The sequence below is a fragment of the Solanum verrucosum genome, unplaced genomic scaffold, assembly GCF_900185275.1.
Source record: "Solanum verrucosum unplaced genomic scaffold, falcon-dt-bn FXZP01000020.1, whole genome shotgun sequence".
Taxonomy (NCBI): domain Eukaryota; kingdom Viridiplantae; phylum Streptophyta; class Magnoliopsida; order Solanales; family Solanaceae; genus Solanum; species Solanum verrucosum.
Genome location: NW_026019903.1, coordinates 250470 through 272352, shown reverse-complemented (window position 1 = coordinate 272352; position 21883 = coordinate 250470). Strand labels below are relative to the sequence as shown.

At 35.1% G+C, this 21883-nt stretch overlaps 4 protein-coding genes and 1 long non-coding RNA gene across 5 annotated transcripts in view; 3 read left to right on the top strand and 2 right to left on the bottom strand.

The window, feature by feature from the left end:
* Positions 1–3538: 3538 nt before the first annotated feature.
* Positions 3539–10973, top strand: LOC125821093 (uncharacterized). Its single transcript, XM_049500507.1, has 14 exons — positions 3539–3634; positions 4307–4419; positions 4527–4756; positions 5228–5300; positions 5800–5874; positions 5963–6073; positions 6447–6489; positions 7066–7159; positions 9203–9305; positions 9384–9479; positions 9592–9618; positions 9901–10000; positions 10518–10602; positions 10681–10973. Exons 2-14 carry the CDS (start codon positions 4324–4326, stop codon positions 10805–10807), a joined length of 1260 nt encoding a protein of 419 aa, XP_049356464.1. The 5' UTR covers positions 3539–3634; positions 4307–4323; the 3' UTR covers positions 10808–10973.
* The window catches only part of LOC125821082 (dnaJ protein homolog 2-like), a 54127-nt gene continuing 36289 nt past the window's right edge, over positions 4046–21883 (top strand). The window contains exon 1 of the mRNA XM_049500499.1: positions 4046–4055. The gene's annotated coding sequence lies outside the window, so the exon portion shown is untranslated. The remainder of the gene's footprint in view (positions 4056–21883) is intronic.
* LOC125821113 (flowering locus K homology domain-like) lies at positions 12633–17061 on the bottom strand. Its single transcript, XM_049500524.1, has 10 exons — positions 16665–17061; positions 16198–16299; positions 15157–15378; positions 14367–14425; positions 14171–14262; positions 13939–14051; positions 13804–13866; positions 13367–13509; positions 13203–13265; positions 12633–12888 (listed from the first exon to the last, which is right to left on the bottom strand). Exons 1-10 carry the CDS (start codon positions 17037–17039, stop codon positions 12783–12785), a joined length of 1338 nt encoding a protein of 445 aa, XP_049356481.1. The 5' UTR covers positions 17040–17061; the 3' UTR covers positions 12633–12782.
* Positions 17796–19717, top strand: LOC125821076 (transcription termination factor MTEF18, mitochondrial). The gene has a single exon (XM_049500495.1). It carries the CDS (start codon positions 17951–17953, stop codon positions 19646–19648), a length of 1698 nt encoding a protein of 565 aa, XP_049356452.1. The 5' UTR covers positions 17796–17950; the 3' UTR covers positions 19649–19717.
* Positions 20125–21394, bottom strand: LOC125821132 (uncharacterized). Its single transcript, XR_007442557.1, has 2 exons — positions 21092–21394; positions 20125–20156 (listed from the first exon to the last, which is right to left on the bottom strand). It is a non-coding gene; the product is annotated as an uncharacterized LOC125821132 (long non-coding RNA).

Here is a 21883-nt window from a genome sequence, read left to right as displayed (position 1 = left end):
TAGGTTGACTCTCAGAATTCTATCAGGCTCACATATATTGGGACAGAAAAAATAACACATATCATTTTAATATTACCAAAAAAGTATTATAAATAATAATAATTAACAACTTAAAATATCTTAAAGACATTTTAAAAGGGTTAATTTTGTAATTTTATCCATATCACATAAATTAGGACAAAGTGACCAGTAATGTATAGTATTTCAAAGTTACATAAAAATATTATAAATTACAATAATTAATAACTTCAAACATTTAAAAAAAAAATACGAAAATTTGGATGACTCTCCAAATTTCATTTGTGTCACATAAATTGAGACAACAAAAATAACATATATTGGGTCCATTTTAATTTATTTGTTTTATATTTTTTATATTTAAAATTTGCGTAAAAATACTATAAATCATAATAATTGACAACATAAAATATGTTTTGAAAAAAAATACAAAAAATTCCACTGATTCTTAAAGTGAATCTATCGTAAAAATACTATAAATCATGATAATTGACAACATAAAATATTTCAAAAATGTTGTATGTGGGTAGTCTTATTATGCCTTAAATAGCGTCAAAGAAAGTACAGGTTTGTGATAAAAAAACTTATTCTTTTATCCACGCAAACAATCGTTTCAAAAACTCGATTATTAGCCCCAAAAAATACCATTTATATTATTGGGCCCGTGCATAGCACGGGCAACATTATCTAGTTTATATACATATTTGGGAGAACATAAGTGTTTTTTATAATGGTGTTGGCGTACATTTTTTTAATTTCCGCTTAGTGTCTCATATCCATATTAGGGTCTGATTAAATTATTGGCATACATTCATATATAGCTAAGTAGGTCGTCCGACATCACACGTGTGGTCGTAACTGATCGCACGTGTGCAGGGCGAGAGAATAACATTTTCAACTTTTTTTTGTTTTTAATATTAAAAAATTACTAAAAAAAAAATTAAGAACCATAATTAACGAGTTATAGACATTCAATGGTGTCAAATTAGGAGATACTCCCTCCGTCCCTATTTACTTGTCCATATTTCCTTTTTTAGTTGTCCCTATTTAGTTGTCCATTTTGACAAATCAAGAAAGGACAACAAATTTTTTCCTATTATACCCTTATTTACACTTCTTGAAAATTGTAAAAGTGTATGTTGTTTCCCTCCAATTTATTTCACTTGAATTCAAATAAGTGGTTATAATTTTGAAGTGAAAAGTTGTCATAAGGGTAAAATTGTAACTTACTGTGCTAATCATTGTTGCCTTAATCTGTGTGCCATTTCTAAAGTGGACAACTAAAAAGGGACGGAGGGAGTATTTAAGTATGTACACGTGCAATCATTATCATCACTTTGTGTAAAGATTAAAAAATTAGTAATAACTTAATTAAGTGATATAAACCAAAATTCTGCAATTGAACGTTTTGCTGTTTGTGAAATGTTGCAATTATTTGAGATTCGAATTCAAAATTTAATTGTATAAGTTTGACCTTTAATATTGTCAGGGAAGGAAAAATGGGAAGAAGATTTTTACAAAGTGGGGAATCGAGTCTTACCAATAAGATTGAAAGTTTAGATAGTCAACAAGTTCTTATATATGAATTTATATTCCGTATAAAAATACTAGATTTAGATAAATAGGTACAACCTCTAATTATTACTCTCATTGAGTACCAAGTCTGTAAACTTTCTGTTTCTTTTCAAATTCAATCCATGTCAAAACATAATTTGAATTTTTGAATGTATTTTACTTAGAATTGTGCTTTTGTTAATACTTTGTAGTAAAATATTGTTTGTTAAAAAGTTTAAACTAAAAAAGAGGGATATTTGCTGTTGCACAACTTTTACGGTCCATGACTCAAACTTGGGCCGTTCAATGCAGGATAAGTTTAGGAGAAACTACTTTTTAACTTTATTAGATATACATCCATAACATGATTTTATTTATATTTATAAATAATTATACATCTTATCACTAATAAAAAAATTTCTATGATATATTGAAAAAAAATACACCTAGATATATGCATTTTTGCTATTAAATACATTAAAATAGGGAGAGAAACGAACGAGATAGGAAGGGAGGCGAGTGAGATAGTCATGTATCACTGGATAAATGTGAATTACACTGGATACATACTATATTCATATTTCTATATGTATCTACTGTGATTCACATGTAACTTGAATACCGGATACATACGAGAGTGACGAGCTAGAGGGAGGGAAGGGAAGCGAGAGAGACGAGCGAGATTTGTTATGTATCTTAGATACATTCAAATTCACTTGGATATAGTGTATCTAGAACAATTACACCTAATTTTGACTCCATGTAACTCGAGATACATGTAATATGAACATACACACCAAAATCTGATAAGATTCGTAATATTGCAAACTAGAGTATATCTAAGTAATTACTCATAAATTAGTAGATAAATTTGTTTTTTTTAAATTTACTATAAGTTATTGTCTTTAAAAAATATCATGTTTCGATAGACATAAATTTGATTTGCAAGGAGTTTTTTTAAGCTCAACCTATTTAAAGAGAAAATTGTGTAGTTAAATGATTAATTTCTACTATTAACATATGTGATACATTTTAAGTAGTTAATTAATTGGGAAAATTGTATAAAATAACAAACTATTAATTAAAATTAAATACTATAATCATAGTTTTATTTAATTTTAATCCGTTGCAAACACTTTGTCATTCGCCTCTCTCCCCAGATTTCTCGCTCACCAGTCTCTCTCTCGCCTCTCTCACTTTATACAAACACAGATGTATAAATTATGTTTGTATAAAGCGAGAGAAAACTGTATATATACATATCTTTTCGTTCACCTCTCTCCCCAGTGTATCTCGCTCGCCACTCTCCTAGATCTCGTTCGCCACTCCTTCGCCTCTTTCACTTTATACAAACACACATATTTTTGTCCTATACACTTATAATTATACAAATACAGATCTTCCCCTGCCCAGTTCTCTCTTCTCGCTTTATATAAACACAAATTATACAAATTACAATGTATAATTTGTGTTCTATAAAGCGAGAGAGAGATATTTGATATACAAATGTTTTGTTTCGATTCAATTGTATACAAATTCAAATTTTATGCAGATATACAAATACAATCATTGATACATATACATAGTAGTTACATATATATATATATACAATTATCTAATCGATATACATATACAATTCACCTCTCTCCCACTCTCTGCCCTCTCTTGCTCGCCTCTCTCCTCCCTCTCTCAATCTCGCTCGCCACTCTCATCCTTATAACATGTAGTTACGAATCATAATTAACAAACTATAACTATAAAGCGTAATTAAGCTATTTTTGAGTGACTATATGCGAAAGTTCCCCAATAAAATAATAGTACCATATAATTAATGTCACAATTTATTACGTATCAAAATAATACAATATGACTTTTTAAAGTCATACGAGACTCAAATTTACAAATACGTCCCTATTAATACGGCTCAGCAAACAACGGGTTGGAGCAGGGTTGGGTTAAAGGATGGATCGGGTTAAAAAGGGGTGACCCGCTTATTATTAGGATTCTTAAACCCTTGTTTTTCTCCCTCAAGAATTTTTTGGCTGCGTTTCATATTCATCTGGTAATGATTTCTACTGCTCTTTAACTGGTTAAATAAAACCCTAGTAGAGTCTTCTCCATTCAATTTGAAGCCTAAACTAAGAACTTGTTGATTCAAAGCTGAAAAAAAAGAACCTTGAACTGCAACACATGTATATATATTTTTTTGCTTTTCTAGTTTAATTCTGATTCTGACTATTTGTTTTCTTTTGATTATGGCTCAGAAATTCAAAAAACTAGTAATTAGCTTCAGATATCATGTTTTTAATGTTTTTTTTTGGTCCTAAGGAGTCCAACTATTGTATTGTATACAATGTGTTCGATAATATGTCTAAAGGAGTAACCTTTGCTTTATCACGATAGTGAATTGATAGAGATAGTATCATACTTCATAAGGCGAACACCCAAGGAATAAGATTTTTTTTGGGCATAAAGGTGGACACCTTAAGGGTAGAAAAGTGTGCATTGAGCAATGTCATGACATACTGCACAAGGGGAGCACTGCACTTATTGAAGTGCTATCCCTGTGAAACTTAAACACCTATAGCCATCTCAAAGACTTTAGAGTGTGTCTCGTGATTTCCAGCTCTACCTTTTAAATATTAGTTTTCGAAAAAAATAGGCTGTGTTTTTGTCTTGTCGCGAGTCTAATAACCTGATTGAAGACTGATGAATTCTTTTTTTGTTTCTTCAGATTTAGGAGGCAGGAAAATGGGCACGTCTTCAAAGAAATCGAGGAAAGTAGAGGAGAGTGAAAGCAACTCTGAATTTGAGAATGATGAAATATTAAATGAGATGTTGGATGATGTTAGTTTTTCTCTCTTTAAATCACTCGTGTGTACTTATCTGGTTCTTTCCTTGAGTTTTTTGTTTCAAATAGTTTACTTATGATATATGTTCTGTGATATGCTTAGGCCGAGAACTTTGATGACGATGGTGATGAAAACAATGACTATACAGACAACGACGATGACGATGACGTCGATCATTACAGCAATGAAGATGACAGTGGAGAACAAGAGGAAGAGGAAGATGAGGAAGGAGATCAAGAAGAAGAAGAGAGAGAAAAACTGACTGAGGAACACAAAATTGCTGAAATGGAAGAACTTGAGAAAGAATATATGGAGCTTAGGCACAAGGAACAGTAAGTTTCTTTCTCTACAACATAGCTTAGTTTTATGGAATGTTTCTATTTGAACTTATCATCTAATAGGTACATATTTGCTCTGCAATCTCATTAGAGACACAAAGGCATCGGAGCTAAAGAATGATTCATATCACAATTTATAAGATCACTTGTTTAATAGTGGATTCAATCCATCAAAGATACATCTAGCTAGTATTAAAAGAACTTTCATCATAATTGTATCAAAGTTTCTCCCCAATTTAATGTGTCTTTGCACTATTAAATAACTCACATCATATTTTTATCAAGCTTCAGCCCGATTTTCCAGTTTCCTTATTCAGTTTGGTTCAAGTCTTGATGATCATATAGTAAGTCTAAAATATAAATAATGTCAGCAGTAAAACAAGCAGGAAGTTCTTGCTATTAAAGATGTGGTACGCTTGCCTACTATTGGTAGACATTTGATTTTGGCGGTTATTATGTGCACAGAGATCTTTTGAAGAATCTGACGCAACATAAGGATGAGGATCTTCTCAAAGGTCAAGCAGTTAAAAATCAGAAGGTATAGTGTACCAGATGGCACAGACGATAACTTTAGTTTTATCTTCTTACGATTGTTTTTTTTTTTGTTGTATATGCGCACGTCCTGTTGCTTCAATTAAAAGAAATTCTGGTTACAGGGAACATAAATGGCTATCATGTGATTGGAAGTGATTTATTCCCCTGTATGTTTTCCATTGATATCTATGTTGTATCTCCAATAGATACTATACGATTGAGTTGCATGTAAACTATACTTCTATTGCTTCTTGGCTTGCCAATGGCTGAAATTTTAGCTATAGTGCTAATATCATTTACTTCATTATTCTTTTCAAGTAATATGATTAATGATTGACTAGTAGTTCATTCTAGTGTAATACATGATTAATGACTTGCTATCTCCTACTTGCATTGCCCAAGCTTGTCTCTTACTTAATTGTCAAAATTATGTTATTAACTATCAAAATAAATAAATTATGTTATTAACTTTTTCCTTTTTTCTCTCTTTAAATTTCCCAAAGGCTCTCTGGGACAAGACACTTGAGCTAAGATTCTTGCTGCAAAAGCCTTTCTCGAATGCCAATAGACTTCCGCAGGTTCATTGGGTTACCATTTTGTTTCAACACCAACACGAGATTCATGATATTGACTAATTGAACTTGAATGCATGTTGACCGCCTGCAGGAACCAATTAGGTCTTCCTTTTGTGATTCAGAGGACACGGTTGAAGATGCATATTCGGATCTCCTTGCCTCTTCCAGAAAAACCTTGGATTCTATACTGGAATTGCAAGAGGTACAGTGAGAACAGTTACTTCATAGTCAATTTTCTTTTGGAATAACAAAAGATTAGTATGCTTTTCTTTTGCTGGAAACCTGACCATTGCTCCTCCCTACGCGGTCCCATTATGTGATAGAGTTTCCACTTTGATATCCCAATATATCCTAAACACTTCACTGATAGTCATATTGTAAGCACCTCGATAAATAGTTAAACCATGATACCTTAGCAATATTCTCTTGCCAAATGATCTACAAACTTCAAAATTGTTGTCTTGTATATATGTCTCGTGAAGTAGGATGAAGGGACTGTTTTCTTGTGTTCAGGTTAATACAATCCCGCTTTGCTTATTTAACCAATTATTAAAACACATTTTGCCATTTGACAGGTACTACTGGAGAAGAATCCATCAATTACTAAATCAATGGATGGTATGACATATAGCTTTGATTTTGCAGATACTCGAAGAGCTGCACCCAGATATAAAATTTGAGTGTTAAATGTTCTTTACTGAGTTTTTTGAAAATCTGAATTTCTTTGTTGAAATAATCTAATAATAGTAGTAGTAAAATATTGGTAAAATTAGGATGTAGCAAGATGTTCTTTATCAAAATCTGATCCTCAACTCAAGGTATTGACTACTGGAGAGGACTTGGGGACTTGCTTTAAAAAACCAAATAGATTAGGTTATACAGGTTCAGAAATTTGCTAGATTTTCAAGACCTGCAAAAGAAACCGATCTGCTTCTATGTTGCAGCTCTAAACAGTGGTTTCTAAGTAAAGTTCTATAAGCCCCTGTTGTCTGTAATTAACTGAAAAAGATTTCCTGGAAATCCTTTCATATGCCACCATATTTGGTAGTGTTGCCAAACTGGAACCTTTTGCACATTTTTCATATTTAAGGGCCTAGTGACCATCAATTTTCCTCATAGCTCAAAGACAACATATACATCTTTTGGGATTAACATATTCACTGGTTGATGTTTCTGTAATTTTCTTTCCTGAAGTCAATTCTGGTAAAAGGTCGAAGCTTTTGGAAGATTCTGTAAAGTCAGGTGAAGTTGATGATGATTGGCAAAAGATTTCTCAAATGCATTCAAGGTAAGAATGTTTAGCTAAGCTTATTGTCACATTCCTTGTTTTATAGCTGTCTGTCAATTTTTTTTATTGCTTTAGATCACGATCCCAATTTGTTTGCTACAAGATATACATGTTTTATATGACAAATCAGGAGGAACTTCCAACCTTATAACTGTTAACACTAGGAAGAAGAGTGTGATTTAGGTGGAAATTCAGCCAACATAGCCAGTAGATGTTTATCAGTGCTCCACTTATCAACAAAAGAAAAAGAAAATTACAGGTGCCGCAACTATGGTGGCCTAGGAATTTAAGGGGATTGGCATGTATTATTCCTGGAAGCTAAAAAGCCTGAACTCTTTTTAAGCAGAACGTCAGTTATCTGGGCTGGCCAGTATAGCTTAAGCTGGCACATCATTGGCAGAATGTGAATCGACAATACCTGATTCTTTGTAACTTTTTGTTTTTTGTCAAATTTAAAACACGGGTACGATTTTGAACGTGAACCAAATTTTGGTATAATAGTTTATCTGAGCGAAATGTTCGCATGCAAAGTGCAGTTCTCTTTGTGTTTTACTCAATCTAAATGAGCAAGAGACTGGTGCTGGAAGAGGCTAAGGCCTAAGTGGGAGAGGTAACAGAATTTGGTGGATGCAATCTTCACTTTGTTCTACCTCGTCTTCCTTGCACACTTTCAAGTTTCCATTACCTATGAGCAAGGGAAAACCAGTTTCTTTTCATTTATCTTATTTATCTCTTCCCAGGACCTATGTGTCTATTCCATGCATGCCTTTGTCCATCTGTATGACATGTCTGAATGTGCAGTTCCCCAAGAGCAAGATAAGACTTGTGTCACAGTTATCTTAAACCTCTAAGGGGTCGTTTGGTTGGGAACAAGTTATCCCAGGATTAATTATCTTGAGATTAGTTATGCTGGTACAACTTATCCCACCATGTATATGGGATAACTTTTCCTGATATAAATGGTGGGATAAGATATCCCAAACATGACAACCAAACAAGAAACTAAAATATTATCCCAAGACTATTTTTTTATCCCATAACTATTTATTCTTATCCCTCACACCAAACGACCCCTAAGAGAAACACAAGTTATCTTGTTCTTATTTATTTTCTACTGTTCCCAAGTATGTATGCCTTTACTCCATGTATGTGCCTGTCTGTCTGACATGTCTTGTTCTAGAGAGCTGAGAGCAAAATAAGAACAATGTGTATGTAAGTTCCCGTTTAACCTTATACTCACCTCAAGTCACATTTTATATGACAATCTATGAAGAGTATAGGATATTAATTTGACTTGGCAATATATTAGTCATAGTGCAGAGCAAATCAAGCAATGGTCGAGAAGTTAGCTGGCAGAAAAAAAATATCATACCACACTTTAAAACTTGGAATTTGGACTTCTTGAAGGTTCTGAAAGTCATGTAGAAATGAAATTGGTGTCAAATATTTTTGGACCTCCCAAAATTGAAAGATTCGTACAAATTGGGATAGAGCAAGTATAAGTTTTCATTTGAATTAATGAGGGCTAATTAAGATAGCAATTTGCTTTTACCATTTGATTGTTGAGCTAAACACAACTGGAAATCAAATGAAAAAGGAGGGGAAGAACCTTGATCGCAACATCATCAGATTTTTAATCCATGTTAGAATTGTTAATTTAATTGTCTAAACCGGAGGGTGTGGAAACTAGGGGCCATAAGTCCTCGAATGTTGTAGATTACCTTTTCGATTGCTTTTGTTCTAGGGATTATTTCTCATAATCTATTGCATTCTTCTAAGCAATAGGTTAGATCTTGCTTCCCCTGTGAAGAATTAGGTCCCGCATCCCGTTATTAGTGTTGATCTGGAGTCAGATTTTATATACATCTTAGCTAGGAACAAAATCTGCATAACTACGAGTATTTTCTTAACTCCAAAGTTAGGTTCGAGACTAGCTAATACCCTGCCTTTTCTCAGCATTGTATTCTCATGCGATAAGTTTGTTTTTCCATTTCTCCCTTTGCTAAATAGATTGGTCTGTTATTGGCAATTCTTGTGTCATAGGATGGCTGCTTTTAGGGATAAATCGATAGATAAATGGCAGAGAAAGACCCAGGTGACCTCTGGTGCTGCCGCGATCAAAGGCAAATTGCAAGCATTTAATCAGGTTTATTTCTGGGACTTGAAAGATGCTATGTACAGCAACGATCACAATGTCTAGAACTAATGTTGTGATATTGTACAGGATATTAGTCAACAAGTAGCTGGTTATATGAGAGATCCTACCAAAATGATAAAAGGAATGCAGCAAAGTAGATCGGCAGTTGCCCTATTTGGAACTGTAAGTTTAACTTTGTGAGTTGATTTGAGGAAGGCTATGTTTCTTAATGTTTATGACATTTTTTTTTCTTCCGTTTATCTTAGTTTTGATTTATGTGCCTGCTTTTATGCAGGTTCCAGATGCTACTGGCAATGGAGAGGTATCAATGTGTTATTTATGCATTTTGTGAATATTTGGCCCTGAATAGTGTTTTCTGTTAAAGTCCAATTGATAAGAGTAGACCAGTAAATCTCCTTGTTGATTGTGTTGCTTAGACAAATATAGGCATGCTACTAGCTTTGTCAGGTTTATGCCATTGGTACAACAGTGGAAAATGTCATTCTTCATATACAAATGCATTAGTTTTTGCTTGAGAATGCTCTTGCATGGATAGTTTTTCTTTATAAAAAAAGCACGTCTCATTATCCTTAACTTGGATCAGGGAACAAACATGGATGGTGATCCGGAACTTCTGGATGACTCTGAATTCTATCAGCAATTGCTGAAGGAGTTCTTTGAGGCTGTAGATCCCTCATCATCTGGTAAGTTGAACAACCCCCTCCACCCTCTTCAAAATAAGCTGGTTATGTTTCAGAAGTACCACCTTCCTCTATGGTGATTTATGTTATCAGGAAAATGTGGTTATCCTCACCTTTGATGTGATACCTGCAACATCAAGAATGTTGGTACTGTTCAATGTTTTTCCGTCTTTCTCCTATGATTTTGACCATCACATGCCAGCTATTGGTACTGTTTAATGTGAAATGGTTTTTTTAGGTTACTATGTTGCTTCAAGTATGTTGCCTGCTTTCTTCACATGAATTGTGTATCTGTCATTTCAGAAAGATCCCTGCTTTTACACGAATACCAAATCTACTTTTTTCATCGCATCTATGCAGCATGAATAAGTTTCTAAAGATTACAGCTATAGATGAGAATTTCTCAGAAAATGTATTTATATGATTATAGTTCTTGTGTTTGGCTGAGAATGCATTTCTAGGCTTTTTTGCTTCCTGGAAAAAGAACACCTAAAACTAACCAATTGTGTATCAACTACAGAGACAGCATTCTATGCGTTGAAGAGACTACAAACAAAGAAACGAAAGATTGTTGATCGTCGTGCTTCAAAGAGTCGTAAAATCCGGTAATTCATTATCGATTATATCATGCAAGGTTGCATTTTGATTTCCTGGATTATAAAGTTTGGTTTTTGTTCTTGCAGGTACAATATTCATGAAAAGATTGTCAATTTCATGGCTCCTAATCAGCCTGTAAATCTTCCAGAAATGGCCCCCAAATTGTTTGAGAATTTGTTCTCAGGTGGCTCTACCCATAGGCCACTTGCTTAAGGTCCCCAGAACTGAAGGTTCCTAGAGTTATTCCATTAGATATAAAATATGTAATTCAAATAGTTATTACTGTGTACTAATATTAATGATAAGCACTGATCTTTTTAACTTTTTTTCTTGTCAGTTTGTTATTTGGGTTGAGTTAATTATAGATGAAAGTGATATTCTGCAGTCACATCGTTTTTCTTTCATGTTATTATTCAATTTTTTTTTCAACTTTCTGGTTTTGCAAGTTTTTTCATGCTAATTAAAACTGGAAGAAACTGTGCAAGTTGGAAAATTAACCTGCTCTATTACTACACTCAATTAGATAAAGGGGTAACCCTGAGGGGTAGCTCAGCTGGTAAAGGCCTGGGACAAAGTCCTTCAGGTCGCCGGTTCGAGCCCCAGCAGGGCCACTGGAGGCATTACAAACCGGCCGCGTCTCCAGGGCCCCGTGGAACTAACCGTGGTGGACCCGCCTTGAAACAGCGGGACCCGGTGGGTACAGCTAGTCGGGTTCGCAAAGCGACGCCCGGAAACCACGGTTAAAAAAAAAAAAAAAAAATTAGATAAAGGGGTGTCTTATTTTCTAAATGTCTACCGTAGAGCTGTCAATATGGGCTGACCCACTCCATTCGGGTTAACCCATACAACCTTTGAAATTTGACGAGCTAGGCCGGGCTAACCCATTTTTTGTGTGGACTAGAAAATAGTCGGCCCAGCCCACAAGTATGCGGGCTACGGGTTTGTCGGGCTAGTCCTCTTTTCTTAAAAGTATAAAATATACAACTTTACCGACTAAACAGCATAGCATTGTAAGAAATTTATTCAACCTACCGTTGTGTTGATACAGAAATTATTTTTCTAATTAGTCCAACCAAACATCCATATCACTTTCGATTCATCAAGAAGATTTGAAAGAAATACACTTTCAAAGAAAAATCCCAAATTTGTTTGTGGTCATTTTTTTACGAGCCTTGTCATTTGCATGAGAAATCTAGTAACATCACAATTATTCAAAGATATTAGGCAACATCGATTTTAAATTTCCAACGACCTGTATACCATGCTTAACATAAACACCACTCCTGTTTTGTAAGAGATTGACTCGCAATGTGTCAATGAGCTTCTACCTAACAAATACAAAGACAAATGAGTCAAAGACATGGCAGTGTATCTTATGGGAGCGTATACACGGTGACAATGCTGCGCAGGATTAGGGGAACGATATGCATGATGGTGCTGGGCGGGGTGTGGGGAGGGGGTAGGGAACACTCTATGGCAAGGGGTAGGGAGAAGGAAGAGGGGTGATGGGATTTGGATGGTTTGGGAGCCAAAAAGAAATAATTGAACCGATGAATTAGGGTCAATCTTTTTGCTGCAGCCCATTGTCCTGAGCTCTGCTTCTCCATCGGTCCTCCCTCGTCCATCACTCCTGATCATCTCATTTCTAAATCATTCACACGAAGTGCTTTTTAAAAGTTCTTCAGAAATCAGTTCAATGGGAGGTGACCGCGTCTGACGTGCAATGCAATCTTTCACATCCCTGTTTCTGTTCTGATGGAAACAACAGAGCTAAATGAAAATCAAGCAGCAAAGGTAAACCAGGGCGGGGTTTGGGAGCTTTTTCAAGGGGTAGGGTCGGGCAGGGTGGAAGCAGAGGAGATCAAAGGGGCAGAAGATCCAGAGGGCTATGCTTATACCTTCAATGCAACTGCTATTATAAGCTCCCTTCAGTAGATTTGCCGCTCCCAGAGACGTACTAGATTCGCTGATCGTAAAACTTTAAGCATAAACTTTTCCATCAATATTCCACGAATTAAGTGATCTCATGCAAACTATGTTGCAACATCAACAAGAGACATCCTGGCCGAAACGACCATCTCCAATGCTTATATCAGAAACCCAAATAATGACACAACAAGAAATTGTCTACATTGTGTATATCAATCATCTGATTGAAAAGCTGTACGAGAAAGACCCCCTTTTGCTTCTACATTTGTGGAGCTGGATAAGACTGACCATAGTAAGCAGGAGCTTGAGGGTTGGTTGATGTGTAGACTTGTGGGTATGATGTCATCATATGAGCTTCTTGGTTACTGCAAATATAAGAATAGACTATTGTCATTCCATCAACTAGCAAAGTAAATAGTCTACAACCAGTGGATAAGAAATCCTAGCAAAGCATCTAAGTTATTGACCCAAAAACCAACCCTGAAAGAGCTAATGATCAAGTCAACTGGAGCATGAGAAAGAAATGTCATAATCACCTTAGGGTCAGTGTCAGACTGTCAACTTAACTGTAGCAAAAATTTCGCTCATTTTACTATGACAGAGAAAAGTACCAGAAACTTTTTGATACTTATAATGGGATAACAATCAGCTTTTATAAGGACAATTTGTATGCAACTACCTGTTCATATAAACTCCATGACCATGATTATATCCTGGCATCAGCGTAGCAGATGTGTTGGGTCTGCATCAAGCGACATTGAAAAGTTAGATGCCAGACAGGAGTCTAAATTATATATTTTAGACTTACCCAATTATGAGTTAATAGGGTACACAAAAAATTACATTTGTTGTTGCAACTGCATAGACTGTTGCAGCTGCATAGACTGCTGCTGGAGCTGCATTGTATCCTGTAGCTGCTCACCACCAGCTTGTAACATCAACTGGGAATAGACATATTCATCAACTCTTTGCTTTGCAAGGGCGACCTGTTAAACATAAAAATTTATTAAAGGACGCAACATGATCTGAAATCCTTGATATCTCATTGATTGACCTTTTCCAAAGGTAAACCAAGTTAAAATTACAAGAGACTAGTTGAAGATCTTTATGCTTATTCTAGGATTAAATCCTCCAAGACAGTTCCATTTTAGAACCGATATTGTCAAACGAAACTAAGGGTGACATACAACTGCAGCTCACCAAAAAATAACTCGTAATAAACATAAATTACAAGAAATGAACAAACCAAAAAGAAGTGAGATATAGAAATTAAGTTTCACCTGTTGTGCACTACCACCAAGATGGACTTGTCTTTGTTTCTGCTCACCTTTCCCGCCGTGTACCTACAAAGCAAGACCACAAACATTAAACAACAAGAGAGAAATCTAAAAGATCCTACAAGGCTATTTATGCACCTTAATCGTTGCTCCAGACTCTGCACGGATCCGTGAAATATTGGAGCCGCACCTTCCAATCAACCCACCAGCTAATGATTCGGGAACTAACATAGTCAGATTAACATATTCAGCTGCAAGAGTGTAGCCCCAAGGATGATGTTATTATTATAAATATACAATTAAAATTTCATATAGCACCAAGTGTATCAGTCCAGAAGCTCAAAAATACTATAAGAGAAGATTGATTAACCTGAAGATGGATCCACATGTGGTTGAGGTGTGCGAGAATAACCAAGATTGTATGTCGGGCTGATCGAAATTACTTGTTTAGGGGGGTTATCCCTGTCAAATACACATTAGGATTGAATAGTTTTAGAATAATCAAACAAGCCTAATTACGCCAATTAAAATTTATTAAACCCCCTTGACTCAGAAAATTACTAAACCTCAATTGACAGCCAATTTCTACCACAGCTCTCAAGACCGCAGGGATGTCTCCTGCAAGCTGAATTAGGAAGCAAAACGAAAGTAAACAAGTTTAAAATGCTAAAGCTCTTAAAGGTAGAAATAATAGATAGAAATAATTTAAAAATAGATAAGTCCTAGACAAAACAAAAATCTCCCTATACAGGACAAACAAAATCCCAAAACTGCCTAACAAATTCAAACTAACAACAGACAAATGAACAGTGACTAAAGCTATAGGCTATATAGGTTATACAGGACAGCTGATATCCCAAAACTGCCTAACAACTTCAAGCTAACAACAAACAAATGAACAATGATTAAAGCTATAGTTGAGCCTGGTCACAACAAAACATAAGCACAGAGAACCCTTGAAAGCATGTGATAAATCAAATAACTACATGTGCAAATAATGCTAGAAACTTAATCAAAGTTAGTTGAACAATAGCTTTTCTTTTAAGATTTGCCTGTTTTCTTTTAAGGTAAAATAACTATATTAATGATGGGGAAACACCGTTGCACAAGCAAAACATCAGAAAGTAGAGAAACTACAAAAATATAAGGTTTTCTACGACAGACATCCAATGTTCCATACATATTGTCAAACATTTGACTGCTTTATACTACACTATCCACCTCAGAAATAAATGGTTTGATATGACATCTATCGGACAGTAGTTTATTGAAGAAACCATCAGTATACCAAATGTGCGAAACATAGACATGCAAACAATTTAAGCAATGAACTGGCCAATTGTACCAACTTCTCACCTGTACTACACGATCAGACTCATGAGCAGATGCACATAGAGGCAACTGATGTTGAGCAAGAACTGTGATCGTAGCTCCAGAAGAATTCCTCAAAGTTTCAATATTTTGACCTGACATTCCTATCAAACCACCTGCTTGAGAACCAGCAATCAAGAACCTTACTGTGTTTGCTGCCACATGTCCAGCACCAACTTTCTGTGCGTCAAGGTTGCCACCATCATCCTATCATGGTAAAAAAAAAATAGGGCAAGGATCAGTTCCCCTGGGAAAGCTCTCATGGGTAAACCTTGAAACAACAAGCAGAATCACACATAGCAGCAGTGACAACCTTGTTCAAGAAGAAGATGGTTCAACTTTTATCTTTATGAAAGGGAAAGGGAACTCAGACGACCTAATATACATAAGCCACTCTCAAGGCAAGGATATCAAAAAGAGAGAAAATCTTAATGGCCTAACCAATTCAATCTCCTCTTCTCTGGAGAATAATTGTAAGATCCAAGAGAGTATCACAGAGGATATAATCATGATCTCTCAAAATTGGTTGCCCAAGATCACACTATATATGTATGTATACAATACATAGATACACACATATAAAGATATCAGGACAAGAGGAATCACCTAAAACTGATGGTCCAGAAACAGTTGGCAGAGTAATTGCTGCTAAAGGGATTACTTTTTTATTTTTTAGAAGTTGTACACCCAGAGATTGTTGCCGCACTTATGGAAAAACTGGAAATAATTGGGGAATGAGAATAACAAATCTATCCTTAAGCCTCCAAAAACAGCCAAAAAGACTCAAATTTTTGGCACCAGAAGCAGGAAAAAGATTCTTAGATTTATTGTAAAGACACACCAGCTATAACAAGGATTAGACGTCAAAACAGTTTTTTTATGTAATTGACATATCAAAAGGTCCTATCATGAAATGTAGGAAAGAAGACTACAAACATACTGTTAAAAGACATCTCTTGCTAGTATATAAACAGGAAATGCTCAAAGCAAAAGACTTTATAGGTTATCATTCATAAAACACGTTACCTTTAAAATAAGTGACACAATTTGATGAAGGGCATTTTCCGCATCACTAAACATATCATCATTGTCTTTGGAGCTAATGATAATTACTCGCTCTTCATGACGCTGCAAATATCAAATACATAACAGCGAAATAAATTCTACGCCAACACAACAACTGCACCTCAAACCTAAACTCAATTTGCAGTAAATTATATAAATCCTCGCTGATCATATTTTTCACTCAAGCTCATTTCAGGCCAACACTATTCATTGATCACTCGGCAATTCAGCCAACAGTTAAACAAAAATAATTTCTCAATTAGATTCCAAAAAACCCCCAAATTTTAACAAAATCAATTGCAACAATTGTCCTAATTTACCCATATAATTTAACAAAAGCAATTGCAACAATTGTCCTAATTTACCCATATAATCAATTCGAGCTTCCAAGAATTTAACAATTAATAAAATAAGAAATTATAACTCACAGCAATAGCATCAGCAACTTTGATAGTAGCTTTAGTTTCTTCACGAATCTTCTGTATACGATGCCCTGCTTTACCAATAACTTTCCCGATCTGTCTTGACGGAACAACAATACGGTACACTACATCTTGAGAAACCTTAACCCGCTTCTTCAACGGCGGCACATCGTCCCCCAACAAACCAGCCTCGTCCGTAGTGCCGGCGGCGTATTCCTCACGTGGACGTTTAGCTGTGGCGGAACGATTCGTTTCTTCATCTGACGGTCGAGAAATAACGGCGGCAGCCGACGGTGGGGATCCCGGAGGAGGAGGATTAGGGTTAGGGTTTATGGAGGTTTCGATTTGCTGCGAATTAGCCATTGGAGGATAATAGGACATGAAAGGGAAGAGTGAAGAAAGATGGAGGAACGTATAACAAAGTTCGAGTGTTTACATATTTTGTTAAAGTGTTTGCTTTGAGAAAATTATCAAAATGATCCTTCATGTATGAGCTTTGGTCTCATTTGGTCCTTTATATAATGAAAATAGTTCTTAATATATTTTACCAGAAAATATATAATGGTATTAAAATTATATAAACCAATGGTAAGTTTTGATGTCAAAATATGAGAGGCCTTCAACATCTTTCTCCACACAGAGTCTATTTAATTTAAATTTAAAATATTTTAGATTTTTTGAAAATATTCGAATATATTTTTTATAAAATTGCTATTTTTTTCAAATTTTATTTTTGTATCAAAAGTTTTTTTAATACTTTTTAGACTTCAGATTGAATTTTTTATGTAAGTTTTGAATTGAATTAAACAATATAAGAAGATACCTTTGAACTATAATTTATTAGATCACGTAAAATGTACAAATATTAAGAATCAATATTAACTTACTTTACTTTGTGAACAGTGCTTTCAGAAAAAAGATAAATAGTGTCTTTAACCAATTAAAAATGACTAAAAAATATTTCCTCCTATTTATCGAATGAAATTTGTCATTCATTGCACAAATTGAATTAAAAAAAAAACGATAACTTAATAGAAATGACTCAAAATGACTTAAAGAAAAAAATATTGATCCAAACATACAAATACTAATATTACAGGGACGATACTGCAACTTCTTCAATTGTTCCAAAACAGTCAAAACCCACAGGCGATCCCTTGTGCAGTTCAGTTCAAGAAAAGCCGACAAACTCACCGGAATGTCCTCCGTCAACACTCGCCGGAGGTAAACATTTTTCTACTAAATTCTCTATAAGACTACTGAAACACTACTTCCCAACCCAATCACCAGAAATGCTCTCTCGTTGTAAAACCCCAACACTTCAATCCCTCTATGTAACTTTCAAGCTCCAATTTTTCTCCACAAATACACACCAAAAGCTTCCAACACTGTCCAAGATTCCAGCAAAATATAGGCCCCAAGCGATTTTACAAGCTCAAGAAGTACTCACTGAATACTTCCATAGCACTAGATCCTTACCCTTCTGTTTTGCTGAGTACATGGGTAAAAACTCGCGATTTTCCCTTTTGGCTCTTGTTTCTAAAGTCCCATTTTCTCGTAATCGCTTTCCCAATTCCATTCAGAGGTTCTTAAGGTACCACCCCATTAATGAATTTGAGTTTTTCTTTGAGAGCATTGGTATAAATCATGTAGAAATTAGTTCTATGTTGCATATGAACAAATGCTTCTTGTGTGAAGACTCTAAAGTTTTTGATGCTGCTTGTTCTCTTGCTTGTTATGGTTTCCCCTGGAACAAATTGTGTATTTTGTACAAAGGGGATGTTTCAATTTTTAGTAAAGAGCCTTATGAATTGGAAGAGAGGCTTTCATATATTGAACGATACGGGTTTTGTAATGTTGCTGTTATTGGTATTTGCCTAGCTTTCCCACATGTCCTGGGTGAAAAGAGTGAGGATGAAATTGATATGCTGTTTGATGATTTGAAAAGGGTGTTTCTGGATTTTGATCTTGCAAGTTCTGTAGAGGGAAATGTACATGCTTGGTTTGAGATTTGTAGGAAAATTGCAATGTTTTATGAATTGGGTTGTGAGAAAGGGAAGATTGGTGAATTGATGGGAAGAAATAAAAGCATTTTTGTTGATTACTCTGAAGAGGTTTTGGCTGAAAAGATTGATTTTTTTTGTAGACTAGATGTGAGAAAAGAAGAGATTGGACTTTTAGTTCTATCGAAGCCTGAGATTTTGAGTTTTGATTTGGAAGTTCGTATGATTTCGACGGTAGGATTTTTGAAACATTTCGGGTTGGGTGTAAATAAACGAAAATTGATTGCCCAAACATACCAATACATTATGGGTAGAAATAGAATAGCTAATGTACCTCATGTTTTGAGATCATTGGATCTAAATGAATGGTTCTTTGACAGACTAAAAAATGGTGGTCATGGTCTGTTAGGTAACTATGTTATTGGCAGTGTTGAAGACTTTGACGAAGATTATGCAGAGCATTTGCAGAAAATTCAGGCAACAAGAACACCCTTTCATACCCTTCATAAATTAAATTTCTTGCATGGGATTGGCTTTGGAGAAAACAAGCTGACAATGAAAGTGTTGTCTCTGTTGCATGGTCCAGGTGATGAGTTACAGGAACGGTTTGGTTGCCTACTTCGTGGTGGAATTAAGTTATCGACACTCTGCAAAATGCTTACAGTGTCTCCAAAGATTCTGAACCAGAAAGCTGAATTTCTTGAGCAAAAAATAAAATTTCTTTTCCTGGATATGGGATTATCACAGGAGGAGCTTTGTGCTTTCCCATCCTGTTTATGTTATGACTTGGAGAAGAGGATAATGCCCCGTTGCCAATTCCATAAGTGGCTTAGAGAACAGGATTGGTGTCCGTATAAATATTCTCTTGCAAGTATTGTTGCTACTAGTGATAAAATGTTTATGGCTCGCATCTCTGACATTCATCCAGATGCCCCTAAAAAGTGGTCTGATAGTTTCTCAAAGGAAAATGATTCAATAAGTTGCTAAGGCACATCAGAGTGCTAATTGTTGGTCAATCTTTTAGATGGTTATCAAATGAAAAGATTTTGACTTGTACATCCTTCTTGTTTTATTGCTCTTGATAGCTCATTGTGAGATTTTAAAACAATTGCATGGCTTGTGACTGAAACACAAGATGTAACTGTCACTTGACATTATAATGAAAAGTGCAAATTATCCAGATTTATCAGCACAAGTTTGATCTATGCTGTCTGAAGGAGTAAATTTGTGTTAATAAGTTTTGTACAATCAGAAGCAGGAATAGTCCATTGACTAACAAGTTGTTTCCTTGGTTTTCATTTTTCAAAAAATGGTAGTAGTTCAACAATGAACGGAAGATGGTTTCAGTGCCAAAGGGCCAAATATCAGTATCTTCTTGAGTGATTGTGATGAAATATGTTCCAAATCAGGTTTTTGTCTAACTGGAAAGAAATGCCTTTTTTGTGTTTCCAGTTGTATCTTGCGAGTGGGACTAAGGGGATACATTGAAAACTACCTGCAGTTAAGTTGATCAGTTGAATAGTATTAATATTATGGAATATCAATTGACTTCAGGACTACAATGCTGCTAAAAGTGTGCCTTTTACTTGCAACTTTGATATAGATAAGTAGTAACAAGAAAAACATCTCCCTATAACGCAAGCATTGTGTTAAACTTATCTAGAAGCTCAGCAGGTGCTTTTTTCTGTGTTAGCCAGGTGGTTTCCTGCTTGCAATGAATCAAATCAGCTGGGGCAATTAAGTTTAATTTCTAACAAAGAAGCTCTGAAGAGACGGGCGAGTCTTTTTGGTATCTAAATCTAACTCTTCTGTTCATGCATTAATAATATTCTGTATGTGAGTATGATGATAACGGTCACAACATCTTGGCAAGTTGTGACCTATATATTTTTATCTATGTAAAGTATAATTAACTATTAAATCACACATGCTTAATAGTATCTCTTTAATGCCAAAATCTTCATGAAGGATTAATTTCACGATTTCAAGTTGCAGAAAAGGAGTAGGAAAGGTAACAAGTTCAGTTTTTCCTCATCAATTCATTTACCTTTATAATGACTTATCTAATATTAGCATCCTATATTGTGATTATTCTTTCTCTAGCTTACCTTAGCCCTTAGGGGGATCTGCTTAAATGGTGAAAGTTACTACCTCCTAAGCCAGAGTAAGGGGTTCACACTTCACACCCTCTTGTATATTTAGAGATATTGATTACTTAAAGAGGCCCAATGGACATGGTATGCACCAACCATCTACTTCCTTTATTTCCGCTGGTTTGACATGTTTACTAAGTTTGTTTCAATTGTAAGTCGAATCCTTATGCATTTTTGTTTTCTGCATCACTTCTCAATCTATTGCTGCTGGTAGTGTAATTTACTGGTTGAAAATGGGAAAGTCTTCAAAGATTTGATGAGACTAAAGAACTATTACTCATAATTGAGACCCTTGCTCTGGTGATTTACTCGAGGGTTGCAGTACACCTGTTATGGATGAAACACGAATATGATAATGATTCTTTTCCAGTTGATGTGCTAACTTGAAACTTGGAAAGATCACTAGAGATTAACTTTGAGGTTTTTATCTCTCTGATTGTGTTCCTTACTTTCATTTGTTGTTGTTGACAACTACATCCAAAGGGAAATACTGTACCTACTTTAGTTTGGTAACACAGCTTGTATAATTTTAGAAAACTTATTTGCAAACCGCTGTGTCTCCTGAGTCTTTGTTTCTTCTGTTTCTACTGGAGACATGGAAGTTATGTTTTCGTTGAAACCATTGAATTTTATGTGTACTGTTTTGAAGTGTGTTCTCTGGTTCTATGGTACATTGAAGGACAAACACTTGTATTTCCATTATTGAAACCTTGAGTTTATCATATTTGTAATTACTAATTTTCTTGTGGCATTACTTCTCTGGATGTCCATTCGTCTTAGACAGAGGTGTTAAATGAGCGGATTGTACTATATTTTGAGTAAGTTCAAATGGGTTGAATCTATAGATAGTTTAGTCATAATAACTCAAAGTTACTTGGGTCAAGAGTAAAAATTCTCAGGAGCATCCTATTTGGACACCTCTATTTTAACTCATATCCACGTTTTTTTCACATCTACTCACTTTGGGAACAACTTCAGACATGTTACATATGCGCAAAACTTCAAACAAAATTGACTGAATTCAGCCACAAATGGGTAAAATTCATACAAAAATGATTGAAGCTTCACT

Coding starts and splice junctions, on each gene's coding strand:
- LOC125821093 (XM_049500507.1), top strand. CDS start 4,324: ATGGGCACGTCTTCAAAGAAATCGAGGAAAGTAGAGGAGAGTGAAAGC. Junction 4,757..5,227: donor GAGCTTAGGCACAAGGAACA/GTAAGTTTCTTT, acceptor TTATGTGCACAG/AGATCTTTTGAAGAATCTGA. Junction 7,160..9,202: donor ATTTCTCAAATGCATTCAAG/GTAAGAATGTTT, acceptor CTTGTGTCATAG/GATGGCTGCTTTTAGGGATA.
- LOC125821076 (XM_049500495.1), top strand. CDS start 17,951: ATGCTCTCTCGTTGTAAAACCCCAACACTTCAATCCCTCTATGTAACT.
- LOC125821113 (XM_049500524.1), bottom strand. CDS start 17,039: ATGTCCTATTATCCTCCAATGGCTAATTCGCAGCAAATCGAAACCTCC. Junction 14,052..14,170: donor ACATGTGGATCCATCTTCAG/GTTAATCAATCT, acceptor ACACTCTTGCAG/CTGAATATGTTAATCTGACT. Junction 13,867..13,938: donor AGTCTGGAGCAACGATTAAG/GTGCATAAATAG, acceptor CTTGCTTTGTAG/GTACACGGCGGGAAAGGTGA.